The sequence below is a fragment of the Onychostoma macrolepis genome, chromosome 22, assembly GCF_012432095.1.
Source record: "Onychostoma macrolepis isolate SWU-2019 chromosome 22, ASM1243209v1, whole genome shotgun sequence".
Taxonomy (NCBI): Eukaryota; Metazoa; Chordata; class Actinopteri; order Cypriniformes; family Cyprinidae; genus Onychostoma; species Onychostoma macrolepis.
Window position 1 is genome coordinate 23,934,136 of NC_081176.1, and position 26,371 is coordinate 23,960,506.

The window sequence follows — 26,371 nt, forward strand, 5'->3', positions numbered from 1 at the left end:
AAATAGAAAAGAATTTATATTTAAAAAGAAATATACATATATATATATATATATATATATATATATTAACTGACAGCGTTTGATGAAGTGAAATATTTCAACTAATTTGCTGATCTTATTTATTTATTTTTTGGTTGATGTGGTATATTACATATGTTCCTGTTGAGGGCTGCAGTAAATATATTTCAAGATTTCATAATCGTATGACATTTTAATAACGTGTATAACATTTTAATAATCATATGATGTTTAATAATTGAGTGCTTGAACACTGCCATATAAATTGAGGTTGGTGCATTATTTTTTGCTTTAAAAGCTTATAAAACATACTATAAAATCCGGTTACACTTTATTTTAAAGTGTCCTTGTTGCAGTGTAATTATATATTCAAGTACTGAGTAATATTAATTAACTACATGTACTTACTGCAGGTTAGGATTATGGCTTGGTTTAGGGTTATTTGCATGTTATTATGCCTAATTTATTATAATAGTAAGTACATGTAACGTGTAACAAAAACACCTTAAAATAAAGTGTTACCAAAAATCGTATTACTTGTTTCATATATGATATTTTATATATACTTCTATATTTATTTTATTTTATATACATTTATATTTTTATATATTTCTAATATATTTTTATATACATTTTCAGCGCATTTAGGTGTCATGTTTACCTTTTATTTATTTAGAATATATTCATTGTCGTGTTTAGTTTCAGTTTCATTCTCGTCGCTGATTGGATGCTGCTGTTTGACGCTGTGTGACGCGGCAAGATGGCTGCGCATAGGGCTGGTGAAACAGCTCCACTGTGCGCTTTTAAATACAAAATTAAGCGTTTTATCTTCGGGTGTAAGACGGTGCTCGGCCCTGTCCTACTCAGAATCTCATAAAGAATTCACCTCTAAAAGAGTACGGCGGAGGTTTATCGACTTTTTCAAGGAAGGCCATGAACACCGGGTTGTGCCGTCCTCCTCCGTGCGTCCCAGAGGAGACCCGAGCCTCCTGTTCGTCAACGCAGGGATGAACCAGGTACACAATCAACAATCACACATGATGCAGGATAATGCAAATATAATAACCAACAACCACGTCCAACGGTTATACTATGTTTTGGACACGTACAATGGTATCGTAGATGAAAGGAGAAATATAAGGTTCGCACTTATGTTGTGGATGGTGATAAAATATAGTATTTATTTTTGATTAAATTATCGTATTTGCTGGTTAATATGTTTATAAAGTCAAATCCCACATGAAAAAATACGATAGTAATTTATAGTAAATACTAGTGTTTTGAACCATACTGTAGTATAGTAAAGTACTTAAATTAATTTGTTGTAGTTGCTGAGGTAATATAACAACTATAGTAATAAATTAATTTACCCAATACTGTACTAAGTTTTCTACAACTATAACCTACTACAAAACACTACAGTATTTATTACAGTTGATCAGTTCACTGTAGTTTATACGGTAATGTGGTAGCATTCGTTAACAAAGTGTTGTAAATACTATAATATATATATATATATATATATATATATATAGGTATAATACACTTTACTATAGTGTGGTTCAAAACACTGACTGTAGTATTTACTATAAATTACTATAGTGTTTTTTCATGAAACAATGCCTATATTTCAACAATTTAAAACTTTGGAAACCTTAACTAGGCTATATAAATAAAATGGCAAATTTTAAATTCTTATTGATATATTTAAGAGACTCAATAACAAAAAAATAAATAAAATTAAAAATTAAAATTGACGTATAGATGTGCCAAATAAAAAAAGGGCTTTTATTTATTTTACTTTTTATTTACCCCCAAACAAACAAACAAACAAACAAACAAACAAACAAACAATAAATAAATAAATAAAGAATTAAAAATTGTTTTAAAGGGGTCATATGATGCGATTTCAAGTTTTCCTTTCTCTTTGGAGTGTTACAAGCTGTTCGTGCATAGATAAGATCCCTGAAGCTGCAAAGACTAAAGTCTCAAACCCGATTCAAAAAAGACTCTGCCACGCCCCCCTAAAACGGCTCATTCAAACACGCCCCCACATGTCTACGTCACAATGTGGAAATATTTGCGCAACGCCGCCCAAATGTTCACGCAAAGAAAGAAGGCGTGGTTTCAGTAACCGCAGTAATGTTAATGCAGCAGCCATGTCAGGGAGACGCTGTGTGTTTCTATGCAAAAGCAAAAGCACTTTATTTTGGCCTTCCTAAAGTCCATGCATTCAGTAATCATTGGTTAAGATTTGTTTACAACAGAACAGCACAACCCAAATATTCGAATTTGTACAACGCATTTTATGGACGACAGTTTCGTGAACCTAGTAGAGTACAAGGCTGGATGTGCACGAAGGCGATTTCTAAAACAAAAAAAAAAGGTCAATTCCGACTTTGCTATGACAATCTGGCGCTTCTGAATCAGCGACTGTAAGTATGTTTTGTTATTAGTTCAAGTATTTGCTATTGACTGTTCAAATGCGGAGTTTTGCGCCTAATGCGTCGCGTGTGTGAGTGTATGTGTGTGAGGGGAATATGAAGGTACATTTGGTGCAAAACAACTGAGCGTCTGTGACAGCGGAATTTGTAGTTGTAGAGAAGAGTCACACATGTGTATCAGTAAATTTGAAGTCACAGACAAAAGTTGCAAACTTGTAGATTTTTTTCTCTCTCCCACAAACACAACACAGCTGTTACACCTTCTCGAATCCTTCATTGCAGATACAGCAGTGGTGTAGTGGAGGGTATACGCAGGTATACGGCGTATACCCACTTCTTTATCAGTCGGCATTCCGTATACCCACTTCTAAATCCCCTCTGATGCGCATCATTCAGTAGTGTCCTGCACTAGCCAAATCATGACAGTCCAGCATATGAGTAACTAATCCAATCGCATGTGAATAAATGCAAATATTCTCTAAAAACATCCAGTAAAGACGTATACACTCTCATGCAGTGTATGTTTCATTTATACTCGAAGCAGGATGGCGCTCGCACAGAAAGTCCGAAACGGCCTCATAGAAGTAACTTACGAGTCACGACGTAGTAAGAATCCAGCTATCGCTGTAGCCAAAGCTATCTCTACTGTAGCTAAGCTGAATAAATAGAAACGTGAAGACAGTAAACGCATGATTGCGACTGTATGGTTTATGTGTGTTTTTCAAGTCATCTCCAGGTAATAAAAAAGCATCTGATTCTGAATAATGCTGTGCTAAGTAGGCTAATTGATAGCATTTATTACACTTGCCAATAGATACTAGGCTATAAAATATATTCTGCCTTATTCTGTGATAAAAATGGGGGGAAATGTAGTATATAGGCTAAACAAATCATAAAATTGTCATTAGGAAAATACAGGAAAAATATTATAAATTATTGCTTATTGTCCAGCTGTGTATTTGATTTCTCAGCCAAGAAATCTGTCCCCCTCACTTCTGTCAAAATCAATTTTTTTTTGTTTGTTTCAAATAGAGATCACAATTCTCCCACAATTCTGAACAGACAACTAAACAAAATAGCATGCAATTTACTAGAGGTTCTGACAAAATGTCAGTTGCTGCAGTTAATTATTTATTGCAAAATCTGCACCTCTTCTGTGGATAATATTATTTTTTATAATGATCCTTACTCAAGCAGCAGAAGATTGTGAAAATATTACTGGCCCATTTTGGAGTGAACTAAATATGCAAGACCAGTTTTACATGTCACTGTTTATGACACAGGTCGTTCATCCTTTGCGGGGCCGTGTAAAAAAAAAAAAAAAAATTGGGGCATGAATTAAGAGTATACCCGCTTCTCTAGGCACCACTACACCACTGCAGATACACAAATCCTATTCTACGGATCACAAATCAAGAAACTCGTACGCTCACATGTTTTGCTGCTATTGCTGCAGTGAATATGGTGCAAAACACACTCGCACACCTGCATCAAAAATGTGAAGTCGTGGACTAATTTTGTACATCCGCAAATCAGTATTTGAATCCTTGCAATGAGATTTGCACACTTGTAGAATGTTTTCACATATATTTTTTTTTCTTGGATGCTTTTTCTAGCACAAACACAAGTGCATAACGACAACGGCTTGAATCTGCTGCTACGAGTCTCAGATGCTGTTTTTCACTTGCAAATGACAAGTTTCGCGCACTCTCCCTTTTGCACCACATATCTGTGTGACAAATGGAGCAAAAGTGATTTGTGCATCTGTAGAGGCAGCGGCGGCCCTCTGCAGAGATCAGAGAAGTTCGGCCAATCAGAAGAGCTAGTTTGGGCGCCTATCAGCGGGGAGGAAAAATAAAAAAAAACATTTGCGAGCTGTGAGCATCTTCCGGAGCGGAGAGCGGAAACTAATAAAGGTATGCTTTTTTTCTTACTTTTTCTGAAATCACTCACTGTTATACTGTACAGTATATTTGTTTATAGTTTAAATATTAAATGAGTTTAGCTCCAACCCTGATAAAACTCACCTACCTGTAGCCTTCTAGTTCTAGTAGTCCTAATCAGTGTTGGGCAGTAACGTAACTTTTAGTTACTGTAATAATATTACTTTTTGCAGTAACTAGTAGTGTAACTAATTACTAATAAGTTAAGACAGTAATAATAGTACAGGTGCCATCCATAAAACAGCTTAGTTACTTTTATGGCTCAACACCGCTGATTAAAAAATCCAACAATCAAATAATTCCTAGATTTATTTTCATAATTTTCATGACTCACACATGCATGTGATGTCCCCAGTGCAGCAGGCAAGCTTGCAATATGGAAAAGCTTACATTTAGCAGATAGAAATATTGCATTATATTGATTTTGTTAGGAAAAAAGATGATTTGAACACTGCTGTGTAAGTTGTGGCTGTACTTTACTCTCGCATTACATCCCTCTGACCAGCATGTGCTACATTATATTACTATTATTTAAAATCTTTTTAAAAAATTAAACCGTTTCTTACAAACTTATGTGATTTGATAAAATACATAATGAAATGTATAGAAATTACAATTAGCTTCAAGCTGCACATGACAATTAATGAGATTAATACAACACTTCTACTTGAATGTCACTATCAATCACTTTTGAGTGTTGGTAATAACTTCTGACTGCGATCCAATGTGGATTTTGGTCAAATGATGAGGCAAAAATATGTTATTAAAAAGTAATGCAACTAGTAACTAATTACCGTTGCAAAGTAAAGTAACAATCAGTGTTGGGCTTGTTACTCAAAGAATGCAATATATTACTTATTCCTTTAAAAAGTAACATTGTTACTTTACTTATTACTTTCTGGCAACAGTAATTAGTTACACCCCACAGAAGTTGTAACTGTGTATCTTCCACATACAGTTATTTTAGAATGTTACTAACAACATATTTTATAGTTTGCCCATCCCTGCTTCAACTCACAAAGAGGCTTCATAAAAGATAAACCCGTTAATTAAATAAATTACTATGAGAGTGTCATATACAAGACGATTAAATATATTTGTTAATATATATATATTTAAATTATGAACAAATGTACAGTATAACAGTGAGTGATTTCAGAAAAAGAAAGAAAATGTACCTTTATTGGTATTTGCTGCTGTCCGCTCCGGAAGATGCTCGCAGCTTTTATTATTATTTTATTATTACCCCCTGCTCTTTCAGGTGCCAACGGATATGCACCTAAACTACACTGTAAAGAGATTGCTGTAAATTTTTACAGTAGCTGAATGTATTACTGTATTCTCATTTAAAGTTCCTGTATTGTCAATATTAGTACTGTTTAGTTCATTTAAAATGTTTACTTGTATGAAACAATCTAATTGCAGTACAACACTGTATACCATATTATTTTACAACCCCAACCCCATAAAGATCACTAACTCATTAGCATTTGTCTTTATAATATTCTTTTTAATTGTTGAACATGTTCTTTTTAAAAATACAAATTACAAATCTTCATCTCCAGCATGTGCTAGCTGAAAAAGGGCATCACCACAGTCCCCTGGGGACTTTGTGTCTGCAGCATGGCAAAACAGACTTCACAGAAATAAAAATACAGTAAAAATGTGTTTGTATTGTGTTAAATTTCAGTAATTTTGGCAAAGTTGACAAGCTCTCTGATGAGAAACACCACGAGGGGATTCAGGCTGATGCTTTGTCTTTGCACCCTCTTCCCAGAACTCCATCTAATCTGTGACTCTGAATGGTATGCCACCAGGGTTGATACTCGGAATGAACCTGCAAGCACAAGAAAAAAAAATATTTCAAACAAGTGTTTACAGAATTTTCCCTAACTGCCAGATTTTGTGCTGTATGCATTTTGAGATGAATAAAACACTATATACCTACAGGAAGGTGCATAATTAGTTGATAATCCATCACAAATCATTACATTTATAATCCATTCCTTATAATGCATTCCTGTAGATCAAACAGTAGATCAAAGTCAAGTCAAGTGACCATTACTTTATATAGTGCTTTTTACAATGCAGATTGTGTCAAAGCAGCTTTACAATATTAAACAGGGAAATAGTGTGTCGAGATAGTGTGTCATTCTCCTCTGGCCAGACGAACCAGCAGGTTGTTCCATGCTGCAGCAGAGTCAGATTGTGCAGAGGACTCATCTGGTTCCCGTGGTCCTGTCCCGATGGCCGTCTAGGGGACAGGGTCTTCACTGGGGATCAGTCTCTGGGGCTCATCTAGGTGTCCTGATCTCTGACGTTCAGGGCTGTAGAGGTCATCTCTAAGTGTTGATCCACCATCTGATCTGGATACGGACTGGATCGGGTGGCTACGGTGATCTCGGAATAAGAAAGAAACAGACTAATATTAACGTAGATACCATTCTTCTAACGGTGTAACGAGTACTTTGTGTGTTATGGGAAGTGTAAACCGGTTCCGGTTGATCTAATTAATGCAGCCTAACAATCCTTTAACGGATTTGAATAATAGAAGCGTATTAGTGTGTTATATGTAAGCCAGGCTAAAGAGATGGGTCTTTAATCTAGATTTAAACTGACCGAGTGTGTCTGCCTCCCGAACAGTGTTAGGTAGACTGTTCCAGAGTTTGGGTGCTAAATAGGAATAGGATCTGCCGCCCACAGTTTTGATATTCTAGGTATTATCAAACGGCCAGAGTTTTGAGAACGCAGCAGACATGGAGGACTATAATGTGATAAGAGCTCGCTCAAGTACTGAGGAGTAATTAACAAGATTTTAAAATCTATCCGATGTTTGATAGGGAGCCAGTGCAGTGTTGACAGAACCGGGCTAATATGGTCATACTTCCTGGTTCTAGTAAGAACTCTAGCTGCTGCATTTTGGACCAACTGGAGTTTGTTTATTAAATGTGCAGAGCAACCACCCAATAAAGCATTACAATAATCTAGCCTCGAGGTCATGAACGTATGAATTAACGTTTCTGCATTTGACATTGTGAGCTTAGTGTTATATTGCTGAAATAATGGGGTTGATTATCAAGGGAATGGATAACGATTAAAAAAAAAAAAAAAAAAACTAACTAGTTTACTTCGGCTAACCTACCAGTTGATGTCATTCCTGTCACAATAGCAATCACAAAAAAAGCCTCCAACTGGAATGTATTGCAGATGACATGATCCAGACCACAAACTAGGAAATAATAATAATAATAAAAAAGCAGTAACTGAAAATACTGTTTGGGTAACTTAACTCAATAAAAATGTGTACATAATGCAGCACAGTTTGCTTTGCATTAAAGCATCTTGCAAAAGCATGAATGTAAATATAATGTAAAATCAAATGTATTTTGGGTTACCTAATTTGAATCAAATTGACAGCTGGCAATATTGTGATTCTGCCCTTCATAGTCAGCATCCCTGTTTTTGCTTGGAGCAATCTCCTGTAACAGAGTCACAATCCTGTTAGTGTTATTTTAGTTTATGGCAAGAAAAAACGAAAAAAAAAACCTACCATACAATAACAGAACTTACAGGTTATAATAAAATAAACATTCATAATATTTCTTAGCCAAACTTCCCATATATTGCTAGTCCGTTCCTATACAACCGGTTCTGTGGGTTAGTGAGCAGCAGCCAGTGTCTAATTCAGCTGATATAGTAGTTGACAACAGCTCACTCACCTGTTGTTACCACCTCCATGATTCAATCACAGGAAAACACTCCAATACACCTCCGTTGCAAGTGACATTACCAATAGACTAAAACCTGAAAATAAAATACAAAAGATGTATAACAGCGGTGTGTCTTAACTCATTTTTCTTTACTATTTTCACGTTAGCTCGCTGTTATGTAAAGTATGACACAACCTGCGATAAAAAGGCAGTGTAGAATTATGCTTCCCTGATTAAAAATTTACTTCGAATAACTGATTTTAACTCAACTTACCAGCTGATGTAATCACTGTCGCGATGGCTCCAAAATACACCCTCGACGTTGCAGACGATAAGATCCACAAACTTGATCATAAAAAACCGAAGAACTATAAAGAATAACAAAAACCTGATACAGTGTAGCTCTTCTGATTGGCCGAACTTCTCTGATCTCTGCAGAGGGCCGCCGCTGCCTCTACAGATGCACAAATCACTTTTGCTCCATTTGTCACACAGATATGTGGTGCAAAAGGAGAGTGCGAAACTTGTCATTTGCAAGTGAAAAACAGCATCTGAGACTCGTAGCAGCAGATTCAAGCCGTTGTCGTTATGCACTTGTGTTTGTGCTAGAAAAAGCATCCAAGAAAAAAATATATATGTAAGAAAACATTCTACAAGTGTGCAAATCTCATTGCAAGGATTCAAATACTGATTTGCGGATGTACAAAATTAGTCCGCGACTTCACATTTTTGATGCAGGTGTGCGAGTGTGTTTTGCACCATATTCACTGCAGCAATAGCAGCAAAACATGTGAGCGTACGAGTTTCTTGATTTGTGATCCGTAGAATAGGATTTGTGTATCTGCAATGAAGGATTCGAGAAGGTGTAACAGTTGTGTTGTGTTTGTGGGAGAGAGAAAAAAATCTACAAGTTTGCAACTTTTGTCTGTGACTTCAAATTTACTGATACACATGTGTGACTCTTCTCTACAACTACAAATTCCGCTGTCACAGACGCTCAGTTGTTTTGCACCAAATGTACCTTCATAGGGGAACAGGGTCACATCACAGCGGAGTGTACAGCCCATCAGAAATAGTCTTAACCGCGGCTTGTGTACTGAAAATACATACGAGCATCATCACTGTGTCTGTAACACTATCTGTTCCCCTTTTGGGCTTGAACTGATAAAATTAACTTGAAAGTTGAAGGTCGCGATTATGGAAAGGGCCGTTATATTTCCAACACGTGCTTGTGGTGTTCGGCCAATCACAATGCACTGTGTCAGCTGGCCAATCAGAGCAGACTGCACTTGTCGGAAGGAGGGGTGACGCGTTTGAGAGAGGTGGGGCATAGAGGAACTACAATAATGTAAAGTATTTGAAAAATAATGTTTTTTGAACATTAAAGCATGTCAACATATTCTGTTACACCAAATACACAAAATAATGATCTTTATTTAAATAGCATCATATGACCCTTTTAAGAGAGGTTTAAGTGCTTTTTGGGGTGACTGTCTTCTGTAATAATAATTTTGATGGTAGGTTATCATGGTCTGTGTTGTCTTGTAGTTTAAGCCCATTCTCCTGGGCTGTCCGGACCCCCGCAGTGAGATGGCGTCGTACCGGCGGGTGGTGAACAGTCAGAAGTGTGTCCGCGCTGGAGGCAAACACAACGACCTGGAGGATGTGGGGAAGGACGTGTACCATCACACCTTCTTCGAGATGCTGGGGAACTGGTCGTTTGGTGATTACTTCAAGGTTTGGTCAATAATTTAATTCATTTAATGAGGCATTTTTTATGATATCTGGAATGGATGCTTGATGCCCCCTAAAAAAATATAAAATATTTTAATTAAAAACATGTTCATCATGCAAGAGTTATTATTCAAGTTATCATGTGTATGAATTGCATTTTACAGAGTTCCTGCAGGGACATAGTAATGAAAAAAATATATGTGACCCTGGACCACAAAACCAGTCATAAGGGTCAGTTTTTTTAAATTGAGATTTATACATCATCTGAAAGCTAAATATGCTTTCCATTGATGTATGGTTTGTTAGGATCGGACAATATTTGGCCGAAATACAACTATTTGAAAATCTGGAATCTGAGGGTGCAAAAAAATCTAAATATTGAGAAAATTGCCTTTAAAGTTGTCCAAATGAAGTTCTTAGCAATGCATAGTACTAATCAAAAATTATGTTTTGATATATTTACAGTAGGAAATTTACAAAATATCTTCATGGAACATGATCTTTACTTAACGTCCTAATGATTTTTGGCATAAAAGAAAAATCGATAATTTTGACCCATACAATATATTGGCTATTGCTACATATATAACTGTGCTACTTATAACTGGTTTTGCTGTCCAGGGTCACATATGACAAGAAAATATTTTAATGCTTTTGCGTTCTCTCGCAAAACTATTGCATTTCCCTGAGAAACTTTATCATTCTTTCGCAAAACTACTGCATTCCCCCAAGAAACTTTTCTCTCGCAAAAAGTATTTCATTCCCATGACAAACTGCATTCTCTCACAAAACATATGTTCTCTTGCAGAACTATTGTGTTCCTCCAAGAACGCAAGCAAATGTAGTTTCTTGGAGAACACAATACTTTTGTGTGTGAACATAATGACATTGAAATATTGTTTTGAAATACACATTTTTTTTTTTCTAATCATTTCAGGTCATGCTCAGCCAGTCATAGCTTAACCATCACCTTCTCCTATTTAGGTCTCTGTAGCATTCTAATGTATTTTTGAATTAATGAATAATTCATAATCCAGGTGGAAGCCTGTGCGATGGCCTGGCGTCTTTTAACGGAAGAGTACGGCATTCCTGCGGATCGCTTGTATGTCTCGTACTTCTCTGGAGACGCAGCGAATGGACTCCCTGCCGATGAGGAAACGCGGCAAATCTGGCTCAGCATGGGGTACGTTCACAAGTGCAAAGCAAAGTTGACAAACGCATTCGTTTTCTATTGGAGATTCACTGGATTGTTGTGACGTTCACGTGCAGAGTGCGGCCCGATCACGTGTTGCCGTTCGGATTGAAGGATAACTTCTGGGAAATGGGCGAGACGGGTCCGTGTGGCCCCTGCACTGAGATTCACTACGATCACATTGGGAATCGGAAAGCCGCCTCACTGGTCAACGCAGACAGTCCCGATGTAGTGGAAATTTGGAATCTAGTATTTATGCAGTATAACAGGTTAGAAAAGTTACTCCCAGTATTATTTTACTATTTATTGCAGTTTTTATTAATATTTTAAATTAGCTTTTATTTTTATATTTTCAGTTTTCATTTAAGTTTTACACATTTTAGCCATGTTCTTTTTTCATATTTTTTATTTATTTATTTAAACTTTAATGTGCAGCGGAGGCTTGTTCTGTGGGGATGCGATGGTTAAATCTGTAGATATTACCAAAATTATATTAAAAAGACTTTGACAAAAAACATCTATGTAGGTTTCATTTATTTTAGTTTTGGTTCAGTTCAAGTAATATTTCTAATTGTCATTTAATTAAAGTTTTTCATTTATTATTTATTTTGGACTTTAATTTTCATTTTAGTAATTTTGTCATGTGCTTTTGTCAGTTTTATTTATTTATTTTTTTAGTATTACTCTTTAGGTTTTAGGTTCAGTATATTTTATTTCATTTTTTTTTTTTTTTTTAGTATTTACATTTATTGTATTTTTTATTTAGCTCAGTTTCAACCAAGACGACATTTCTTGTTTTCATTTCCAATCATTTATTAGCTTTTATTTTTTTTTCAGTTTTTAGTAATCTTGTTATGTGCTTATGCCATTTTTATTATTTTATTATTATTATTATTATTACTCTTTTGGTTTTAGGTTCAATATATTTTTATTTCAGTTTTAGTTTTTTTAAATAGTATTTACATTTATTATATTTTTTTTATTTAGTTCAGTTTTAGTTTTTATTTTGCTTCAAATAAGGCAACATTTCCTGTTTTCATTTCCAATCATATATTAGCTTTTATTTTTATATTTTCAGTTTTTTGTAATCTTGTTGTGTGCTTATGTAATTTTTATTAGTTTTATTTATTATTATTTATCAATTCATAATTTTATTATTGCTTTTATTTATTTTTTTCAATTAAGGAAATATTTACTATTTTCATTTCCGAACATTTATATTAGGTTTTATTTTTATATTTTCAGATTTTATTTCAATTTTTTTGTAATTTTGCTATGTGCTTATGCAATTTTTTTGTTTGTTTTTTGTTCTTTTTTTAAATTTAGTTTTAATCTTTCATCTAATATTTTCATTTTATTTCAGCTTTATTTAAATCAACAAAATGTTTTAAAATAGTTTTAGTTACCAATAATAAGAATGTACACTGTGAGGGTGTGAATATGTCACTGGTCTCTCTCTGTGTTGCAGAGAGGTCAATGGTAGCCTGCGACCTCTGCCCCAGTGCAGTGTGGATACTGGGATGGGTTTAGAGCGGCTGGTGACTGTCCTTCAGGGAAAACGCTCCAACTACGACACAGATCTTTTCACACCTCTATTGTCCGCCATCCACCAGGTCTCCAACCTTCATTTAACATTTTACAGGAATAATATTGCAGGTTCAATACAAGCTAAACCACATTGCCTCTGTTGTTTGTGCGTGCAGTGCTCTAAGGCTCCTGCATATCAGGGCAGGACTGGAGAGGCTGATGTGGATCAGGTCGATATGGCCTATCGGGTCGTGGCCGACCACATTCGCACACTCAGCGTGTGCATCGCTGATGGAGTTTACCCAGGAATGACAGGCGCTGAGTGAGTCTGACTTCATCAAAGTACGCAGAGTATTTAAGTATTTAAACGATAAAACTCATACAATATATGCCCTCTTTATGATAGGCTGGTGCTGAGACGTATCTTGAGACGTGCTGTAAGGTTTTCTACAGAAGTGCTGCAGGCACCTGAAGGTGCGCTGGCAAGCCTGGTGCCTACTGTAGCTCATATACTGGTGAGATGATTATGACCAAGTTATTACTGCTATCACTGCATTGTGTCTGAAGTTTCATATTTCCTCCTTTTTTCCTCTTTTCTCAGGGAGATGCCTATCCTGAGCTGCACACAGAGTCTGAGAGGGTAAGCATGTTCAAAAAGCACTGCAGTATTGCAAATTCTTACGAAAAGGTACATTACAGTGTTTTTTTTTTTTTATCAAGGATACATTAAATTTATCAAAGGTGACAGTAAAGATATTTATAATGTTACAAAAGATTTATATTGCAATAAATGCTATTTTTGTCTTTTGAGAAACTTCAAGCATTTATTAATTATAAAATAATACATTAAAATTTATTAAGCAGCATTAATTTTAACATTGATAATAATAGGAAATGTTTCTTGAGCACCAGATCAGCATATTAGAATGATTTCTGCTGTGGCACTGAAGGCTGCAGTAATTATGTTGAAAATTCAGCTTTGCATCACAGGAATAAATTACATTTTAACACAGAAAACAGTTATTTTAATTTGTAGTATTATTTTTTTGATCAAATAAATGCAGCCTTGTTGAGCATAAGAGACGTTTTTCAAAAACATTAAGAAAATCTTTTTGAATGGTATGTATTACCATGTTCTAAAATGCAATTAAAGTAAAACACTATTCATTCAATAACACAAAAAAGTAATCTTTAGCAAATCTCAAAATGAAGCTTAAAATTATGACTTGTGGTATATATCAATGTACCATGGCACTTTTTCAATTTAGGAAAGCTGCTAGTGCAGGTACTAAATTTTGTTTTCTATACATGATATGATAAACTTTGTGCTTCCTCTGTAGATCATGGATCTCATTAATCAGAATGAAGCCCAGTTCCTGTCCTCACTGAAGCAGGGTAGGAGGGTTATTGACAGGACCCTCAGCAATATGGACAAAGACTCTGCTGTTTTTCCAGGTAAAGCCCGCAAAGCTGTGTAATTCACTTTTCTTATATTATTATCTGTGTAGGTTCATTAGTGCTGATATTTCTGTCTGTGTGTTTTTCTCTCTATTTTTTTTACTGTCTGTGTCCATTATATTGTCATTTCTATCAGCTTCGGTCGCCTGGTCACTACATCGTAACCTGGGCTTCCCTCTAGATCTCATTGACCTGATGCTGGAGGAGAAGGGCAAGATGGTTGATAAAAAAGAGATGGCAGTGCTTGAAGACGAATATGAAAAGGTACTTGTGATAGCATTTTGCTTTCCTTAATGTAATATCTGATTTGTGGATGAATAATGGGCTCATTTATTAATACGCCCTCTGTTTTTTGGGGTATATCTAATTTTGTGGGTGTTTTTTTCCTCAGTTGAGGTCTCAGTCAGAGGAGGATGATGAAGATAGGGTTGACCAGCTGGATCTTCATAGTCTGGCGGAGCTACAAATTCGAGGAGTTCCTCACACGGACGACTCCCCAAAATACCGTTACAGTCTGGGGACTGATGGAAAATATGGTACTGGAGGGTTAAAAGATAATGTCAGGCAGTTAAATATGTCCTGTCCAGACGTGAGACTAAATCTTTTTATCTTGAAGCAAACAACACTAGGAACACCAGAGTAACCACACAGCAATACGCTAAAAAACACTCAGAACACCTCAGTCAGGGGCGTCATGCACTCATTGTTTTTGAGTGGTCGTCATGTGACACACAGCAGCCACAACAGCACTTATGTTTTATTTATTTTTTCCTTTTTATTGGAAATATTCCCAAACGCATTAACTAGTTCATGAAATATCTTGATTCTCACCTTTATAGATTGTTAGTTGATCTAGTGGGCGAAGGTCAAAGTAACCTAATAATGTAATCTATTAAATATGGGTGTCATGCCATAACATACAGTATTTTAATACGACTGATATTATATTTAATGTCAATTTAACATTGAAAGTTAATGTGAATAAAAACATTGTAAGTTAGGCTACTAATCATAACACTTTCATTGTACAGAAAGAGAGCAAAGAACATTTTTACTGACAGTCTAGAGTTCAAGCACTCTTAAAAACTCCCATTAAAATCACTGAAGCTGTTTACACCGTGAAATGAATATCTTACTTACAGATTCATACCATACACACATCTGCACTTTATTGTTTCTAATGAGAGAATTCGCCAGAAAGAGGTATTCAGTCAGTGAGGAAGTGAAGAAAACACCTGCATTTTAGCAATGACTCATCTGAACACCTCTGATTGGTCATTGCATTCATAAGCTCAACAGCATCGTGTGTGATTGGTTATAATGTGCAGCGCTGTAAAAATGCATCTGTCTCTGGCTCAGCGCCAGCCAGCGAACACAGATTTGAATTTAGCAGCTGATGATATGACGCACTGAATGATCTAATCACGACCAGGGTGATTGTATTAAATCACTTTGAATGGGCATGACGCCTCTGACCTTAGTAACTGCACAGCAACACGCTAAAAAACACTCGGAACACTTCGGTAACCGCAAAGCAACGCACTAAAAAACACTCGGAACACCTCAGTAACCGCACAGCAACACGCTAAAAAACACTCGGAACACCTCAGTAACCGCACAGCAACACGCTAAAAAAACACTCGGAACATTTCGGTAACCGCAAAGCAACACACTAAAAAACACTCGGAACACCTCAGTAACCGCACAGCAACACGCTAAAAAAACACTCGGAACACTTCGGTAACCGCAAAGCAACACACTAAAAAACACTCGGAACACCTCAGTAACCGCACAGCAACACGCTTAAAAAACACTCGGAACACCTCAGTAACCGCACAGCAACACGCTAAAAAAACACTCGGAACACCTCAGTAACCGCACAGCAACACGCTAAAAAAACACTCGGAACACTTCGGTAACCACAAAGCAACACACTAAAAAACACTCGGAACACCTCAGTAACCGCACAGCAACACGCTAAAAAAACACTCGGAACACCTCAGTAACCGCACAGCAACACGCTAAAAAAACACTCGGAACACTTCGGTAACCACAAAGCAACACACTAAAAAACACTCGGAACACCTCAGTAACCGCACAGCAACACGCTAAAAAAACACTCGGAACACCTCAGTAACCGCACAGCAACACGCTAAAAACACTGAACACCTCAGTAACCGCACAGCAACACGCTAAAAACACTGGAACACCTCAGTAACCGCACAGCAACACGCTAAAAACACTCGGAACACCTCAGTAACCGCACAGCAACACGCTAAAAACACTGAACACCTCAGTAACCGCACAGCAACACGCTAAAAACACTGGAACACCTCAGTAACCGCAAAGCAACACGCTAAAAAAACACTCGGAACACCTCAGTAACCGCACAGCAACACGCTAAAAAAACACTCGGAACACCTCAGTAACCGCACAGCAACACGCTAAAAAACACTCGGAACACCTCAGTAACCGCACAGCAACACGCTAAAAAAACACTCGGAACACCTTGGTAACCGCACAGCAACACGCTAAAAAACATTCGGAACACCTCAGTAATGACATAGCAATAAGCTAAGAAACACCATGCACACGTTCACTCAGAACACCGTAGTAACTGCAGCAACACACAAAAACACCCAGAACACCACAAATTAATCAGTCATGCTAAAAATCTGTCATAACACCTTAGCAATCAAATAGCAATGTTACAAAACAATCCAAACACCAAAAATATCAAGAAAACACCTCTATAACTGTATAACAACATGCTACATCACTTAGCATAGCAACACCCTGGCAGCCACTCAGGGGTGGCGTTTCCGTATGGCACAGTATGGCAGTTGCCATACCCTAGCCCAGTCAGGTGTACCGTGAAAAATTATCCAAACTTCATATCTCTGTTATATTTCATTAGTATTATTTTAAATAACAGCGAAACCTTGTAACTTCACCCGTCTCTATGAAGATTGACGCACCGCACACAGCCTGGAGGAGACAGATCTCCGCTTTTTTGCAATGCAAGGGTAAATATTGATGTTTGAATAGTACAGCGTTTTCATTATTCAAACACTATGTCTGTAAAGGCTAATCTTTTTATGTGTGTTTGAAGAGTGGAGAAGTTGGCTACTTGCCGTCTAGTTGTAGCCAATATACTTTTGTACATTTTAAATATCCTGTGCATATAGCACTTCATCATTTATATCCTGAGTTTCTGGCCAAGTGTATTAAACATCAAGAAAAACTAAGCACCCATATAGCTACGATAAATGTTATATAACCTGTAAAAGTTGATGAAAGCGTATAATGCAATGCACTTGCTGCCTCAGATACAGCCATTCTATTGACAGACAAAACGCAGATCTCCGTCCCAATGCCATGGGATTGTTTTATTCATCACCCCGCCATACCCTATGGTTTTGTGAAACGCTGCCACTGCAGCCACTATGTAGCTAGGTGGAGCAGGATTTTGACCAGTGAGCTAGCATTTCAGGTGGTTAGAACAAAACTATCATTAATATGAAAGTGATTGGATTTATTGCTTATCATTTAATGCCATCACACGTGATTTGGACACAGTATAAGACTAAATGAGGATCCTGACCCATTTTTCTCTGTCAGTGTTTCAGCCTTGCAAAGCGTCAGTCCTGGCACTCTACTGTGACAGGTCTCTGGTTTCAGAGGTGAGTGAGGGTCAGCGCTGTGGTGTGATTCTGGACCAGACCAGCTTTTACGCAGAGCAGGGTGGACAGGCGCATGACCAGGGTTACTTCACCAAGGATGGACTGCAGGTTATTGATCACATCCCATTTGAGATGTCTTATTTTTATGTATAAGCACAAGTTTCACCATTGTGCTTATGCTTTGCAGGATGTGCTGTTCCCTATAAAGTCTGTCCGTCTAGCTGGGGGTTATGTGGTACATCAGGTCACAGCAGCAGAGACTTTGAGAACTGGTGACCAAGTGCAACTTCATTTGGATGAGGTGGGAGTTATAGGAGTAAAAGTACCAACACCATGGTAATACATTATGCAGATACCTTACAGTAAGTGTTGCATTTCCAACTCTAGGCTAACCGCATGGGCTGCATGGTCAAGCACACGGCCACACACTTGCTAAACTTTGCACTGCGAGAGTTGCTAGGTCCTTCTGTTAGCCAGCGAGGGTCTCACTGCACCGCCTCACGGCTCCGCTTTGACTTCAGCGTGAAGGTACAATGGCTGAGTGGCTGCCTTGGTGATTCAATGATTTCCAAAATGTCTAATACATTTGTATTTGCTTGTTTAAAGGGTTCCCTGAGTGTGTCTGAGCTACAGCAAGTTGAGGAGTTGGTCCAGAACATCATTCGTCAAAATGCTGAGGTGTATTTAGAGGAGATCCCTCTGTCCAAAGCTAAACAGATTGCGGGTTTGAGAACAATAGATGAGGTAAATGGGGATGACTCAATACCACTTTTGTCGTTTCCAATACTGCAGCCTTGAAAATCAACTGATAGCTATGCCAATCTGATACCAATTTAAAATTATCCTGTTCAAATTGTGCAAAACGTTTATTATATGAAAGGTTTCAATGCAGAGCGGCACAAAGTGCTTATGCTCTCCAGGGCACAGAATGGTGTGCTTTAAAGCAATGACTATTTAAGTCATGGTGAGCCTTGTTCTCAATGAAAAGTTTGTAAGATTTAGAGTACATAAGAGAGGAGATATTCTGTTTGAGAAACTCCTAGTGTATTTCATCTGTTCAACAATTTATCGAGCCTTTTCATTACAAGTACCACACCATTCAGAATCGCCAATAAACTACAGCAAAATAAAGTCCTTAAACAAAAGCACAGACCTTTATGTTTAGATTTTGCATAATAATGGCAACATTGGAACATCTTGGAGAGGTTTACCATGCTGATGAATAACATGACAGCTGCAGAGGGAAGTTTAACAACCTAATTTACTCTTTTTTTCAAATAAAGCTATCGAATGTCTTCTATTTTATATTGAAGACCTGGAATATACTTTACAAAAAACATATATGGTATTTTTATTATACTGTTTTGTCCTTTTTGGAGCTTGAGATTAACAACCATAATGCACAGTATCTGATTTGGATATGTCCTAACCAAAAATATTCTATCCATATAACACCAATATTGAAAATTGGATTATTGTATCCATAGAGGTATATATATTTTGAGGATGTAAAATGGGGCGTCCAATCCTGCTCCTAGAAACCCAACATCTAGGGATGTCCCGATCAAGTTTATTATGCCCCCGATCTGATCCAAGTCATTTAACATTGAGTATCTGCCAATACCGAGTCCTGATCTGATACTTGTACCTTTCTAAGTGCTAGGTGCACACTTTAAAGTTTTTAAAATCAATCCAATTTATACAAGCACAAGCAGAGAGTTCCTCAGGGGCAGGGGCTCAAATGTAAAAAAGGGGCATCTGTAAAGGAGTAGGTCCGATATAACAATTACTATAGTGCAATGGTTTTCAAACACATTCCTGTTGTTTAGTAGAGACTCCGAGATATAAAATAGGAGCAGAAAAAAATAGTGGAGATAAGGATCGAATAGATTAAGCTTGTGATGTTAGAATGCTGGTCTGTCATTCAAGTCATCTACACATGACAGTTGGCATAAAATAAAGGATTGAGCTTGAGATCGCCAATACCAATCCCTTAAAAAAATGCTTTAATCGGAAACCCTGAAACTGATTCTTGAGATCAGCTCGGGACATCCCTACCAACACACTTGCTTAAAATATTCTAGTCCTGAAGTCCAGCTAATCATGATCCTGAAGTCTTTCATTTGCTGGTTCAGGTGTGTTTAAGTAGGATTGGAAATAAACTCTACAGCATAGTGGCCTTTTAGGAGCAGAATTAGGCAACCCTGATTTAAAATGAATGGACTATGATTTTCCACTCCAAAGTTCTGGTCCCATTCCCCCCAAAGAAAAGAACATTTTGGTACCCTGTTGGTGGAAACAGTCTACATGTGAAGTTTTGGTCTGTTGTTTGTTTTAGGTGTATCCAGACCCAGTGCGAGTAGTGTCTGTGGCCGTGCCTGTTTCAGATCTGCTTAACTCAAACAGCACTGAACGAGCTTCAGTGGAGCTTTGCTGTGGCACGTAAGGTTCTTCCAAAACTACTGGAACTCTTTGGGAACAAGGGTAGCCAGCCCTATTCCTGGAGAGCTACTTCTTCCTGCATTTCCAACTTTGCTCCAACACACCTGCCTGTAGTTTTAAAAATAAAGCAATAAAGTCCAGGAACAGGGCTGGCAACCTGTCCTTTGGGCAAAACATTTGGCTTTTTCCAAGCTGAAGCCAAGGTCACCAATATATTGTTGTTTTTATCAGGCATTTATTGAGGACGGGAGCAATTAGGGACTTTGTTATTGTGTCTGAGCGACAGATGGTGAAAGGCATTAGCCGTATCCTTGCTGTTACAGGAGATGAAGCAAAAAAGGTTTGAAAATCAAAATCTACTTTTGCGTACTAGTTCGATTTCTGTGACACTAACTGTTCCTGTGACTCAGGCTCGTGAGATGGCCCAAGTCATGCGAGAGGAGTTGGAGTCTCTGGCGGTCCAGGTAGGAGCTGCAAGCTCCCTGTCTATACCAGCAGCACAGAGAATCTCTAAAGAAGTTGGACTCCTAATGAATGTACGTAACTCTCCATAACTGCTCGTCTTCATTGCAGATTCAGTTCATGATGTATGAATTTCTTTGGTCTATGTTCTATGTGTTATGCTTTTAGGCAGTTGATATCACACCTGTCCCACAATGGCAGAGGCAAGAGTTGCAGACTCAGCTGAAAGCAATGCAGAAGACTAGTAACAACACCATCAGAAAATTGGAGATCAAAGAGGTAGAACGTCCATAAGCTAAAATTAGTTTTCTAAACTATGTTTGAGTTTCGATTTTTATCACCTAAAGTCTGTGATTTTTATGTACTAATTCGGACGGGACTAACATATCTATGATTATTACGGAGGTGGGTGGGTCTGTTTTGTACATCTGGGCGGTGAAGAGATCTGTATGCGTGCATTGCGTATCATTCAGATTGATAACCATAGTATAACCACAGGTTTAATACAAATAGCCTGCCATGGTTAAGCTATGGCTAGTATAGCAAAACATTATGTAATTGAGAGCAGAAATGAAGGTGGGTAATCTTACGTGATGCTGATATTACAGTAGCCAGTCTTAACAGTTTAAGTTACGTGATTTGGCTCTTGATTTTATTTATTTATATTTATTTTATTGTATTTTTTTTTCTTTGCCGGGAGGCAAACATATAAAAAATGTGCGCAGTAAGAGCATCTACGGTAGTTCTTGTTGGCCAAAACACACAAGGAAACACATTGTGAAAAAATATATATTGTCGGTAATCACAGACATTCGCATTCGGACTGGATTATAGTTTTCTCAGAGGATCACTAAGTTTGCCGAAAAACAGTATGTAATTTGCTCTCGAATCATTACAGAGGTTGTATGAGAAAAACATATACAGTCATAGCCAAAAATATCGGCACCCTTGGTAAAATTAATCTGCATTGTTAATCCTTTTGATCTTTTATTTAAAAAATTCACAAAAATCTAACCTTTCATTGGATAATAAGAAATGGGGGGGAAATATCATTATGAAATAAATGTTTTTCTCTAATACACATTGGCCACAATTAACGGCACCCTTTTATTCAATACTTTTTGAAACCTCCATTTGCCAGTTTAACAGCTCTAAATGTTCTCCTATAATGCCTGATGAGGTTAGAGAACACCTGACAAGAGATCAGAGACCATTCCTTCATCCAGAATCACTCCAGACCCTTTAGATTCCCAGCTCCATGTTGGTGCTTCTTCTCTTCAGTTCACTCATTTTCTATAGGGTTCAGGTCAGAGGACTGGAATGGCCAGCAGAAGCTTGGTTTTGTGCTCAGTGACCCATTTTTGTGTTGTTTTTGAGGTTTGTGTTTGGATTATTGTACAGTTGGAAGATCCAAACATGGCCCATTATAAGATTTCTAACAGAGTCAGTCACTTATTGATTTTTTATCTGTTGGTATTTGATAGAATCCATGATGCCATGTGTCTAAACAAGATGTCCAGGACCTCCAGCAGAAATATAGGCCCACAACATCAAAAATACAGCAGTATATGTCATTGTACACATGGGGTACTTTTTATCCCTGTGTTCACCAAACCCATCTTGAGTGGGTTTGGTGAACATGAAAGCTCATTTTTTAGTTTCATCTGACCATAGAAGCCAGTCCCATTTGAAGTTCCAGTCGTGTCTGATAACTGAATATGCTGGAGTTTGTTTTTGGATGAGCGATGAGAATTTTTCTTGAAACAACGTGGTGATGTAGGTGCTGTTTGACAATTTTTTTTTTTTTAAGGTTTTCTGACCCCGAGACTCAACTATTTTCTGCAATTCTCCAGCTGTGGTCCTTGGAGAGTCTTTAGCCACTCAAACTCTCCTTCTCACCGTGCATTGGGACGATATAGACACACGTCCTCTTTCAGGCAGTTTCGTAACATTTTATGTTGATTGGAAATTCTTAATTATTGCCCTGATGGTGGAAATGGGGATTTTCACTGCTCTACCTCTTTTCTTAAAGCCACTTCACTAATTTGTGAAGCTCAATTATCTTTTGCTGCACATCAGAACTATATTCTTTGGTTTTTCTTATTGTGATGAATAATTAAGGGAAGTTGGGCTTTGTTTTCCCTCCTATTTATATTTCTGTGAAACAAGAAGCCATGGCTGGATAATTTCATGTTCATAATCACCCTGGAGTGCTCAAAATTGTGAATGTGAATGGGAATATACTTCAGAGATATTTTACTCGGGGTGCCAATAATTGTCCAACGGGTATTTGAGAAAAACATTCATTTCATAATGATATTTCCCCCCCCATTTTAAATTCTTATTATTATTATCCAATGAAAGATTAGATTTTTGTGTTGTTTTTTTTGTTTTTTAACAATGCAGATTAATTTTCACAGCTTTCTTTGATCATATTTGCCAAGTGTGTCAATATTTTTGGCCATGACTGTATGTGGCAGATTCGGACAGGATTAAAATCGCAAAATACATCTGTGAAACTAATTTCTCTATCGACCCCCTGTAAAACTAGTCCCGTCCCAGAGTTGGGTATAGCACGTTACACAGTATATACATTATTATATTCAAATTACTTTTCCTGATAACACAGTAACGTAGTGCATTACATTTTAGGTTTGTGTAATTTGATTACAGTTACTAATGTAAATAAAATTGTTACTTAAAGCTGCAGTCCGTAACTTTTCTGGGTTAAAAATGATCCAAAATCAATATTTGAGCAAGTACATAAGCAGCCAGTGTTCAAAACTTCCACCTTACTTTAACCCGATTCACAACAGTTAGCTTATAATAATGTTTTCTAATTTGAGTGGTACAGGTAGGTTTTGCGTGAAATTCGAGCATGGCACTGCGTCATTACGTCACGTCTGGTAACATTAAGAATTTGTCCCGGCTACTAGGCTATCGTATGTGAGGATCCTGCAGGTGGCGGGTCGTTTGTAGCCTTTTCTCATTGCAGCTGGAATAATTAAAAGTATCATTTTGATGGTGGATTGTAATCCAGAAAGGATTATGCGTTTATAAAACACATGTGAATGAAATTCAATTATATTCCAGTTTTAAATGTGCTTCTGATTACAGACAGCCTGGGATTACACAAGATTTGTATTTTTAAAGACAACCAGTTCGAAGGGAGCATAGTTTGCTTTTTGGGTTAAAAGAATTTCTGGTAACACTTTACAATAAGGTTCATTAGTTAATAACTACATTAGTTAACATTAACTAATAATAAACTGCACTTATACAGCATTTATTAATCTTTGTTAATGTTAATTTCAACATTTACTAATACATTATTAAAATCTTGTTAACATTAGTTAATGCACTGTGAACTAACATGAACTAACAATGAACATCTGTATTTTTATTAACTAACGTTAGCGAAGATTAGTAAATACAGTAACAAATGTATTGCTCATGGTAAGTTCATGTTAGTTAATACATTAACTAATGTTTAACTAATGAACCTTATTGTAAAGTGTTACCGAATTTCTTAATATGAAATTCGAATGGTATGACAATTAGAGATTAGAAATTGAAATATACACACTATACTCATTGTCACGCAATGCTGATGTTGTTAACATTAATAATTTTGAGAATAAAGTATAGCAACAATAATAATTTGCACGTTTTGATGTGATATGAGGTAACCGATCTTTAGTTTAAATCACCATTGGTAGCGCGATTTATTGTAATGCTTTCTTGTCATGTTTTGCATGGCAGTGTTAGTTAATGAGAATGTGCTTTAATAAATAACCGGTGAACATAAACTATAATGGATGCCGAGTCATACAACATTTAGATGCAATGAAAGTTTGCCTATTATATTTCATAATTTTGCACTCGATTTCACGTTTCAACATTAAATTACTCAAAGAACTATACGTTTCACTTTGTAGTATATTTTTTTAGGTTTGATATGTTTTTTTTTAAAGGAACTTGAAAGTAATTAGTAATCTGATTGCTGTTTACATGAAGTAATCGGTAATGTAATCAAAGTGCAATTTGAAAGTAGTAATTTGTAGTGGATTACTTTTTTGAGTAACTAACCCAACACTGATGATGCCTATCAAATGAAGCCCAAAAAGAAAGTCGCTGGGTAGTTCCTGTCACATCTGCTTTGTGAGGTTTTGTTGATATGTTATCTGTTTTTTTTGTCTGCTTCAGGCTGCCTTGAAAGCCAAAGAGCTGTTGGTCAAACACTCTAATAAACCTGTGGTGGTGGACTTGATCCATACAGACTCCATATCGGTAATTACTATGTTATGTGGTGATGTTTGATGATTGTATTCGCGTCAAATATAAACAATTTGTATACATGCAATCTTGTTTAGGTGCTGATGAAGACTGTGCTCCAGCTGAGCAAGAGTACTCCAGACTCCATGGTTATGTTGTTGTCTCACCTGCAGTTGTCAGGAAAGGTGCTTTGTGCCTGCCAAGTACCCAAGGTACAGCACACACAAAATCTCACAACTATGATATAACCACAGGTATGTGATTGTCTTCGTACTCTCTTACTAGGGCTCTGCCAGTGGTTCAGCCCTTAAATGGGCTCATTCTGTGTGTGCACGCTTGGGAGGAAATGCAGACGGCTCAACCGATGTGGCTAAAGGTGTAGGAAAAGCATCCAAACTCACAGATATTACAGACATCTTGCACTGGGCTGAAGAATTTGCTCAAAACAAAATCCGAAAGGCATCCTGAACAATCTAATCTTGGATATCACAATGGATGTGTTTCATCAAAATGGTTAAATCAATCAAAAATATACTTCCTGTTCCTTTGTTTTAAAAGGTTGGGATTGTGAAATTTTGAGAGGTGGGGTTATTTATATTAAACATTGCTATTAAGTTATATATTGCTCTGTTTTGGGTACACTTTATAATAGTAGTTTGGTTCAAGAAAATGTTATTAAATTCAAGGAATGGCATTGCTCTGTTAAGAATTTATAATTGTTAATACATGATTCATATAATTTCTAATGTGTCTGATTGTGTCAGTTAAATGTTACAATCATGGTGTATGAAATACGTAAGCATTTTCTAGTGTGTCAGAGAGCACCACCCTGCTGGCTAAAGTCAGCTATTGGCCTTCATTGGAGAATCACTATATTCAGCCACCAGAGGGAGACAAAAGAGCTTCAGTTTTGTCAAAAACCTAGAAATAATATATTCCAAAAACAAAACGTATATAGTACATAAAATGCATAAAAAAACAAAAAACACAATTACAAAGCAGCACTAAAATGATCCATCCTTTATACATTTTTGTAACGACATTAAATATATATTTTATACATGAAAACACACATTTGAAAAAATATTGACATCATAAATAGTAAGAACCTGAAGTTTATGAAATAAAGAAGCAGATGAAGTATATGCGGGTTGTAATCCTAATAAAACAATTATGAAGGGTAATATTTTTTTGAAGAGAAGTAGGAAAAGTACTCGCCCAAACTATATTACAATATGAAAGATACGGATAAATTAAGTTATAGTTAAGCGTAAGAATTTTTCTGCTCACATAGTCCGCTTGTTCCTTCCAACTCAAAGTCTCATCAACAAAAACTCTAAAGAATTTAGTAGTTCACACTTGAGGCACCTCAATAGACTCGATAGTAATTTTGGTAAATCTTTAGGGTATACTCTTTTTACCACCATTTTTTTTTAAAGATAATTTGTTTAAATTAAAATCATTAGCATAAGCAATTAGACCA

At 36.7% G+C, this 26,371-nt stretch overlaps 1 protein-coding gene and 1 long non-coding RNA gene across 3 annotated transcripts; one reads left to right on the forward strand and one right to left on the reverse strand.

Annotated features, from left to right (window-relative positions):
- The first annotated feature begins 137 nt into the window (after positions 1-137).
- Positions 138-26,256, forward strand: aars2 (alanyl-tRNA synthetase 2, mitochondrial (putative)). The gene is made up of 23 exons (XM_058761567.1): positions 138-174; positions 718-1,034; positions 9,664-9,852; positions 10,887-11,032; positions 11,119-11,310; positions 12,510-12,654; positions 12,745-12,890; positions 12,975-13,083; positions 13,170-13,208; positions 13,909-14,023; positions 14,163-14,290; positions 14,418-14,562; positions 17,648-17,817; positions 17,897-18,010; positions 18,097-18,237; positions 18,316-18,453; positions 20,048-20,151; positions 20,383-20,491; positions 20,562-20,687; positions 20,782-20,892; positions 24,820-24,903; positions 24,987-25,100; positions 25,174-26,256. The coding sequence occupies exons 1-23, from the start codon at positions 138-140 to the stop codon at positions 25,354-25,356; spliced, it is 3,102 nt and encodes a 1,033-aa protein (XP_058617550.1). The 3' UTR covers positions 25,357-26,256.
- Positions 4,101-9,346, reverse strand: LOC131529609 (uncharacterized). 2 transcript variants are annotated; one of them, XR_009268146.1, is made up of 6 exons: positions 9,137-9,344; positions 8,390-8,720; positions 8,125-8,209; positions 7,801-7,884; positions 6,579-7,634; positions 4,101-6,242 (listed from the first exon to the last, which is right to left on the reverse strand). It is a non-coding gene; the product is annotated as an uncharacterized LOC131529609 (long non-coding RNA). The 2 variants fall into 2 exon arrangements; XR_009268147.1 differs by lacking the exon at positions 4,101-6,242 and adding an exon at positions 6,355-6,425 and having other exon boundaries at positions 9,137-9,346.
- Positions 26,257-26,371: the final 115 nt, after the last annotated feature.